Raw genomic sequence first — 8,781 nt, forward strand, 5'->3', positions numbered from 1 at the left:
CAATTTGACCTTCACCCGGGCTGCCGACAAAGAGCGGTATGCCTCGGCTTGCACTAGGAAGATTATTCCTTGTAAATACATTCATGGCCCTACACTTGATATGCTAAACCTGAGGGATGAGGTCACGCAGCACTTGACTAACGTAGGCTGGACCCGCTATGCTTCTATCGTTTTACCTGCTTTCACTGAACTGACGTGGGAATTTTATGCTACTTTTGAGTTTAATATTCCTGATGAATTCTCCGTTACCACTCCTGGGGTAGTGAGGTTTAGATTAATGGGTAGCGAGTTCACCCAATCTATCACTGAATTTAATTTGGCTCTTGGGTTCATTGATATTCCCTACTCCCAGAGCGAGGAATATATGCACAGTGCGTGCGAGTACACGGAGCCATTTTTCTCTCATTACCTTGATTAATGGGGAGAGTTGTCGGTTGACCGACACTGCTATGACCCCAGTCAGTCTAAGGCTTCTTATCTTAAGAGCGCCGCCTACCGTTATTTACATAGATTCATGGCCTATAGTTTCTCAGGTAGGAAGGATAGCTCGGGTACTCTGACCAAACCCGAGTTCTTCTTCATTTGGTGCATGGTCACTCGGACTAGGGTCAATTTGGGTAGCTGGTTCGCCCTCCACCTCCGAACTGTGCTAAGTAAGAAAAATAAGCCATTAATCTTAGGATCATTTATCACTCAATTGGCTGTAAATCTTGGGGTTTTGGACTTAAATAATCATAACTTGCATCGTGCTTGTACTATGGAACCCCTCGATTTGGTTTGTTTGGAAAAAATGGGCCTTGTGAGACAGGTGGCGGGCATTTTTCAGTTTGCTCCCCCGGGGCCAATCTCCGTTCCTCCAAAGCGCAGAGCTTCCAAAACCGCTGACCCGAAGGCTGGTGGTCCTTCTACGGATGCCCCCGGACCATCCTCTTCGGCACCTCCACCATCTTCCTCCGTCGATAGCCAGCTTGCAGCTCTTCGGTTCCAGATGCAGCACATGGGCACTCGTATGGATCGGATGGAGGGCCAAATGGCCGGCATGGCCCAGAATTTAGCACAATACCTCCACCACGTGGGTTTCCGCCCACCGTGCCCTCCACAACCTTAGTTCACCTCTGCCCTCCGCCGTATTAAGGGAAGTGTTATTGCCTTTATCGCTTTATTTCATCTTTATCCGCTTCCATTGAGGACAATGAAAGGTTTAGGTGTGGGGGAGGGTTAATTATGCATTAGTTGTGCTTTGAGCTGTTTTATGTGCATTTTCCTTGCCTTAGTAGCTCTCTTCTTTAGACTGTGATGAATGCAATTGAGATATGAGTATAAATAGCAAGTTCATGCCATGGGGTGCTCCATTTTTCCTCGATGCTGAATTGATTGATTAATATGCTGAACTTGACATAAATTTTGACCACTTGTGCGATTTTTGGGCCTAATTTTTCGTTTGTTGGAGTGGTTATTGCACATGGTCTGTCATTCTAGAACTTGCTCGATTATGCATGTCAAGACCACATTTAAATGAGTTTAATGCGTTGAAATGATAGGGCACCTAGGAATGAGCCATTTTCAGACTTTCTTAAAACCAACCCTTGGATTATTTACTACCATTAGGGAGCCAAGTTGAGCCTTAACTCCTATTCTTTGCTTGAGACCCCAGCTCTTAGCCGCGAAACCTCTGTTTAGACTTTCTTTCTGAACCTCGTGTGAAGAAGTGCTTTGATTTCATTATACAGAATTGTGGAACAGAAAACGCAATGCATTTGCAATTTATATAAAAAAAAAAAAAAACCCACAAAAAGAGAAAAGGAAAAAGACGTGGGAAGAAGGCAAAATGCAAGAAAGCAACGAGTAAAGTTGATTCTTATGGTGCTGGTTGGGAGTTGTTGAAAAAAAAAGAAAACGAAAAAAAATAGAAAAAAGAGGAGAAAGGAAAAGTCGAAGGTCGTGGCAAGTGCCAATTTACTCTACTCGTGTGATGGTTGAGATGCCTTGAAGTTCCCAATGTGCAAGAATCTGTGTAGTGAGTTTCTGAGCACTTTCTTTATACCTTTACACCCTTTTGACTCCTTTTTATCCTACCTTCTCACCCTAGCCCTATTACAACCTTGCAAAGTCCCTTGATTGCTGCATTTAAATTCATAAGTAAGTGGTGGAGATATGATATATGAGCAAGCTTATGGTAGTGTCATTCTATTGTGTTGATTTGAGAGCCATCTTATATATATATCATATACACTTCGGAGTGAATGAGTGCACTTTGAACTGTGAGCATTGTTGATTTGGCATATTTTGATTTCGATGAAGTTATTGGGGAATTTGGAGTGCCGTTTTTGGTATGAACTGCTGTAAATTGCTTCGTATCTTGATTGTACTTCTGAGATAATTATGCTTGAGGGCAAGCATGATTCAGGTGTGGGGGGAATTGATAGGGTATAATTTGTTAGTAATTTTATTATTTATTTCCCCTTGTATCCCTGATAAATTTTGTGTTAATTGCTGATATTTACTCACATTTGGTATCTGGACTTAATTTCAGGAATGAAGCATAAAACTATCAAAAAGGAGGGATTTTATGGAGAATATGAAGACTTCCAAGGGCTTCAATCCTTGGGCCCTTGGATTGGTGGGGACCACAAAGTTATAAGTCATTTGGGCTCTTCAAAGAAAGCTACGTAAAGAGACTTGGAACAAGAAGGACTTGGGAGGCTTTGTCCACATGTATGGGGACCACCTAGATAGCTTTAGTCTATCTTTCTTTTGTCTCTTAAATAGGGATAACGTAGGGAAGGAAGACATCTCTAGTTTTAGTTTATCTTTTAGTTTAGTTTTTAGCCTAGTCTTTAGTTTTTCTTTTCTTCTCCTGACTGGCCTCTGACACACGCCAGGTGTTCGACAATATTCCCCAACGGGAAAAACACCTTTTATTCCTTGCTTCCTAATAGAAAATGCAATGCCTTTGCAATTTATTAATTCGTGTGGTGATTTCATTATGCGGCGTGGCTAAGCCTTCCATCTAGTCAAGGGTCAACTCGACGGCGCAGTCCCGAAAATCTGTGAGATCTAATTAGTTTTCACGTGTTCCTTTATTTATTAATATTTGCACGTTGTCTGCTTGAATTTTCATGGGATTATTTTATTAATTGGATGTCAAGGGCCCGATGTTCAATGTGATTTATTAATCTCGTGCCAATTTGGTCAATTAAATCCGTAATTGTTTGATTGATTAATATTAGTGGCGACTGGTGTGTTTACACATTAGGGGAACGTGCGATCTAATTTAAATAACCCTCGTAGCGTGTTATTGATTAGGGCTAGGTTTTTCTAGTTATTAATGCAATTGGAAAATTACTTCCTATGGTCGTACCTAGGAGTATTTGCTGATTAGGGGTAATCAACGGTCGTACCTTGGTTATCAATAATTTAAGGAAAAATTGGTCGTCAGACTATAACTAGCCTATTAATACATTAAGTGAACATCTCTTGCATCAATGATCGGATGATTGGACTGTGCCTGAGTAGTTGTATCCTTGGCTAGAATTTATTTATTCCTGATTAAATTCCTGCTATACTTGTGCTAGTTATTTATTCATTTTAGTCAAAATTGTTTAATTGTTTTTAGTTTCATTCCGGTGAAATCCCCCCTTATCAATTGGATTTTAAAAGAGACAGATATCTCCAGTCCCTGAGGAGACGACCCTACTTGCCACTGTCTACTATTCAGTAATTTCTGCCAACTAATTAATTCTGGTATATCGGGTTAAGCAAACTCTTCGGGAACAGGGTGAATCAAGTAACCCATTGCACACCTAGAGTCCCTGCTCCAGTACCTAGGATTAATTATTGACTGCTTTTAGTGGTAGCTAGGTTCTATATTTATTATTATTATGTCACAGGCTGACGACCTGTCACAATATAATATTGGATTAGGTAAGACTTGGAAAAAGGAAACATTGGATTGGGATTGTGTAAAATGCCAAGGAATGTCAGTGAACCTTCCAAGCAAGTTTCTTAGCTAGGGCGATGAAGTTGTGCAATATAGAAGTATTATCCGTGGCTTATAAATATGTGGTGAAAAATTGCCGAATTAAGTCTCAAAGCAAGTTATGGAGCAGACACTGGCTGAGGCCGCTCAATCAGGAGACATAAACGCCTTATATGATTTACTCCCGCAGGATCCAACCCTTCTGGATAAATATGATGAGCCATCATTTGTGCATACGCCTGCACACATAGCAGCAGCTGCTGGCTCCACCCACTTTGCCATTGAAGTCCTAAGCTTAAAGCCCTCTTTCAGCACGAAGCTCAACCCGGACGGGTATAGTCCACTGGACTTGGCACTGAGACATGGAAAAACCCAAACAGTTAAACGGCTCATTAAGCACGATCCTCAGTTCATTCGCGTCAAAGGAAGAGAGAGGTTCACGCCATTGCACTATGTAGCTGAAGTGGGCGACGCTGAGCTTTTGGCTGAATTTCTAGAGGCTTGCCCGGAGTCCACTCAAGATTTGACTATTCGTGGAGAAACGGCTGTTCATATTGCTGTGAGAAATATGAATGTCAGAGCTTTACAGGTGCTCTTGAGTTGGGTCAAGAGAAATAATAAGGAACGCATCTTGAACTGGACAGATGAGAATGGAGATACTGCCTTGCATATTGCAGCCTCTACAAACAACTTTGAGGCAAGAAATCTTTTTCCTAATTTTTTTTTCTTTTACACTTATTAATTAAATATGATAACTATGCAAGTCTTTTTGACTTTTGTGCATATTTTAGAAGCAAAGTTCATTAGCTTAACTTACCCAAAAAAAAGTTCATTCGTTTAAATAATAATTACTCATATTTTGGTGTAATTCCTCAAATTTGGCCCATTTGAAATTCGACCAAACATCCAGCATAGGTTCTATTGAGCACCATTTTAATTAAGTTTGGTCCTCTTGTAGGTCTCCAACTCTTAGCGGTTTAGTATGTTTCTTCATAATTTTGCTATACACTTGAACGTTCATCGTTTTGTAGCTTGAAATTTTGTCGGTGACAATTCGCTTCACCAAATAATGTTACAATTAATATGATCAAATAGCAACTTCACAAAATTATGTTGCAATTGATGTGATCAAATAGCAACTCTTCATATACATTGGGAGTTTTGCTGTAATTTTTTTTTTTTGGGCAAGAAGGTTATAAGCACGATATCTAAAAACTGCCTATATGCAGTTTGTACAATAAGCATTTAAGTAGCTAATTTTATCGACATCTTGGTCACTTCTTCAGGTTATCAGGTTGCTAATCAAAAAAGTGAGAATAAATGAGAAGAATTTAGAAGGTTTCACATGTCTTGATACTTTCATGGGACTGCCAAACACAGGTGATGAGAAGATTGGCAAAATTTTAAGTAATGCAGGTGCGAAAACATCTTCATCTCTACGTCCACTTCATACTTTTGCCCATATTCGGAGTTCAAAGGCAAGATTCACCAATACATTTCTCGAGCTAAGTGCAGATCCTGATGGTTGTTTTGATGGCTTGTCAAGTGAGATGCGAAATGCCATCCTTATGGTTGCTTTAGTTTTTTTTGCAGCTAGCTATCAAACTATCCTAAGCCCTCCAGGTGGAGTTTCATCAGGAGGTGACACCATTTTGTTTAGCAACAATTCTTGCAATATTTCTTCTAGTTCAAATTTTGCCAGCAAGAAGACAACTATATACACCAGCGACGCCGCAGGAGAAGTACAAATGGAGTCGAAAGGGTTCCCGTTTCTTTATTTCCTCAACACAATAGGTTTCGTTACCTCTCTTGCAGCTATCTCCACGCTGCTTCGCGGGGTATTTTACGTGCGGCTGGTCTGCCTTATTTTTTCATCCATCGGCGGAATGTCATTGGGGATTATATCACCGAAATCACCAGAATCAATTGCTGGTATTGTTCTCTGTATAGCCATGGTTGTGCCCTACTGCCGTCTTTTACGCATTGCAAATAACCTGGGTGCTCTACGGCGTAAAAATAGAGCCCATATTGGTAATGATTATGTTACTAGAGAACATCTACGACTTTGAACATTCTGCATTCTGAACTTCTACTGGCAAGATCCCTGTCCATGCTGGGAATTGTCTCACTTCCCGATAGCTTTCAGGATCTTAATATTGTTACTATCAGTTTTAAAGTCAAAGTTGCAGCCTCTTCCAATCAATCTTCCACGACAGGGTTTCCGCCGACAAAATGCGCAGGCTGCCCAAGTGGGCGACCGCCCTGGAGTGCGAAGAGTCTCAAACTTGCAAGGGATGACAACTCTACTCTGACTATGAACAGTCTTGTGCAATATCCTTAATGGTTGTGATAGTGATATTTCGACTTCCTCTGTTGCTGGTTGTGATGTTAATAAGAAAGCATGTTTTAGCGATTATGTAATTCGTCGGTTTGTATCTGTCTTTATGCTCCTTTCGTTTTTATTCGTTATGTCTTACAAAAAAACGCAGGTCTTATAAAAAAAATCTTATTATTGGTGATATAAAATGCAGGCCACTTTCTTCCTCTAAATGATCAATGAATTGGTATATCAAAATTCTCACTAACCTTGTAGTTGAAACATCCCTTGAATATTCTTGTCATGAAGTTGATGAGGTATGAACTGGTGCTTTTGTTACCACATTTTCACCTTGTCGAATAATTTTCTTTCTTCTGAAATAAGCACTGCAATGACAATTCTGATTATCACTTCGAGCTGCGTTGACATCTATGTATCTTTTCTAATTATTGTGATTGCTGAAATTGAGTTTCTCCTACCTTGAAGCAATATTACACAAAACGTGCATTTCTACATTGTGTTCGAGTAGGCTTTAGTCAATGTTTGAAGGAAAAAAAAACAATTTGCTAAGTTTGAAATTGTGTTATATATGTTACACAAAATTTCGTCATGCAGAATATGAGATTATTTTGACCCGTTAAAAAGTTTATGGCAGGCTATAAGTGTCGATGTACAAAGTATTAGTGTTAAAGTGTTATTGAGGCCCAACTTCAGGGGAGAAAGTGTTATTAATTGAATAATGCAACATTGCCATTAGAGTGATTTTGATTAATCTCATTTATTGCAATGGAGCAATTGCAAAGTGTCTACTTTTACAGCAAAAGTGTGAGAAAATGTGGGTGCTGAACCCTGTCAGATTTGCAAGGGAACATATATATGGCCTAATTTTGATCTTGAGTGTTCCAGTAAAGTTGTTTCGTGAAGTATCCAGTATTCTTTAATTAGTCACCATTTGTATTTGTAATTGTAATTATTGATTTTGACTCTACTTGCGGTGGATTTAATCTAATAGTGGTATTAGAAGTGTTGGATTCAAAAGAAAAGCACATTGTTAGCCTTTTCCTTTTGAATTCTGCCATACTGGGCCATCCGACAATTTCGTTGAACCTTCCAATCAAGTTCTTAGCTAGGGTGATCCGGTAGTGAAAGTGTAATGGAGGCACTGTTTCTTGCAATATATGTACTTTACTGCTGAGAGTTTGCTGAATTATGTCTCCTGCCAAGTTATAATGGAATGGAGCAAAGATTGGCCGAGAGCCTGCTCAATCAGGAGTACGGGTGCAGAAGATTCAAGCTACCCGCATCGACGTCGCGAATAACTCAATCAATAGTTTAACTCAGTTTAACTCCACTTCAATTTTGATCGAACTCGAGTTGCTGGGTTCGAGTCAAGTTCAAATTATTTGTTTGAACTCACGAGCCAAGATCGAGCTCCGAATTGTAGTTTGTTTGGCATTTTGCTGATTCCTCAATGGCTATAGTCACAGAGTACTACAAGATTTTAGCCCCTTCATTCCACTTTCGAAATTCGAGGAGGCTTGATGCTTCTAGCACCATATTTATCCGGAAAAACACCTTTTTCTTTGTGGTTTATATTGAGCACTTTTATTCTTCTAATCGACCATCATAGCTTGAGAAAGCAAGTCAATTTTTTGACTACTTTAGCTCCTTTCCCTTCAAAGATCTAATTTATTCTACTTTGGCCCCACTTGCAATTTATTATGGGAACTTTTGAAATTTTCTGAAGCCCCGCTCGGTCAAGTTGTTACTTTGCTAATTGAAGCAATTAACGGGAGAATCAATCACCTCCTACTCTATACTCCATTGGTTTCACTTTAATAGTTTTGATTTTTTTTATGCAATTTAAGAAAAATTAGTTGATTTTATTGGAAGAATAAATTTAGCCTACCGTTTTTCTAAAATACTCTTACATTAATATTAAAAATATCAATAATTATTATATCTTTACATTAATTATAACAACAATAGTGATAAAGGTTACACTATTCGAGACATGAATCAAAATAATTATTGAATAAAGTTATTGCAATCATTCCATAACAGCCGAGTGGGCCTGAGCGTCAGCCAGCAACAAAGGATCAACATGATCAAGAGTCAAAACCTAATTTTTTTGAGAAAGTTTCCTCATTTCAGATAGAATACTTGACGAAAATATCCACTTCGGAATCAGAAGCAATCGTCCACTCATCAGAATGCTGAACTGCCGTGGACTGACCTTCCACAGAATCGACAGCAAGCTCTAAACGATCACTAAGTTGATCCACCAGTAACAGAAGATAAACTCGATTCTCATCTGTGGCCATTCCGTAGGTACATATCCTTCTCAATGCTTTATTAATCCTCTTGGGCTTATAACTAAATAAATAGCCCAAAATACACTTTATCCTCATGTGATTTAGCGATTTTTCACATAACTTTCATATAGTTTCAAAAGTTATATATAACCCCTTTATAATTGAAATTA

At 39.1% G+C, this 8,781-nt stretch overlaps 1 protein-coding gene across 1 annotated transcript; it reads left to right on the forward strand.

Moving 5' to 3' along the window:
- The first annotated feature begins 4,100 nt into the window (after nucleotides 1–4,100).
- Nucleotides 4,101–6,048, forward strand: LOC113771453 (ankyrin repeat-containing protein BDA1-like). Its single transcript, XM_027316034.1, has 2 exons — nucleotides 4,101–4,676; nucleotides 5,266–6,048. Exons 1-2 carry the CDS (start codon nucleotides 4,101–4,103, stop codon nucleotides 6,046–6,048), a joined length of 1,359 nt encoding a protein of 452 aa, XP_027171835.1.
- Nucleotides 6,049–8,781: the final 2,733 nt, after the last annotated feature.

The sequence above is a fragment of the Coffea eugenioides genome, chromosome 1 (genome assembly GCF_003713205.1).
Source record: "Coffea eugenioides isolate CCC68of chromosome 1, Ceug_1.0, whole genome shotgun sequence".
Lineage (NCBI taxonomy): Eukaryota > Viridiplantae > Streptophyta > Magnoliopsida > Gentianales > Rubiaceae > Coffea > Coffea eugenioides.

Excerpts from the sequence above, each read along its gene's own strand:
- LOC113771453 (XM_027316034.1), top strand. The coding sequence starts at position 4,101 with ATGGAGCAGACACTGGCTGAGGCCGCTCAATCAGGAGACATAAACGCC. Across the intron at positions 4,677-5,265 it reads CCTCTACAAACAACTTTGAG|GTTATCAGGTTGCTAATCAA; the intron begins GCAAGAAATCTT and ends TCACTTCTTCAG.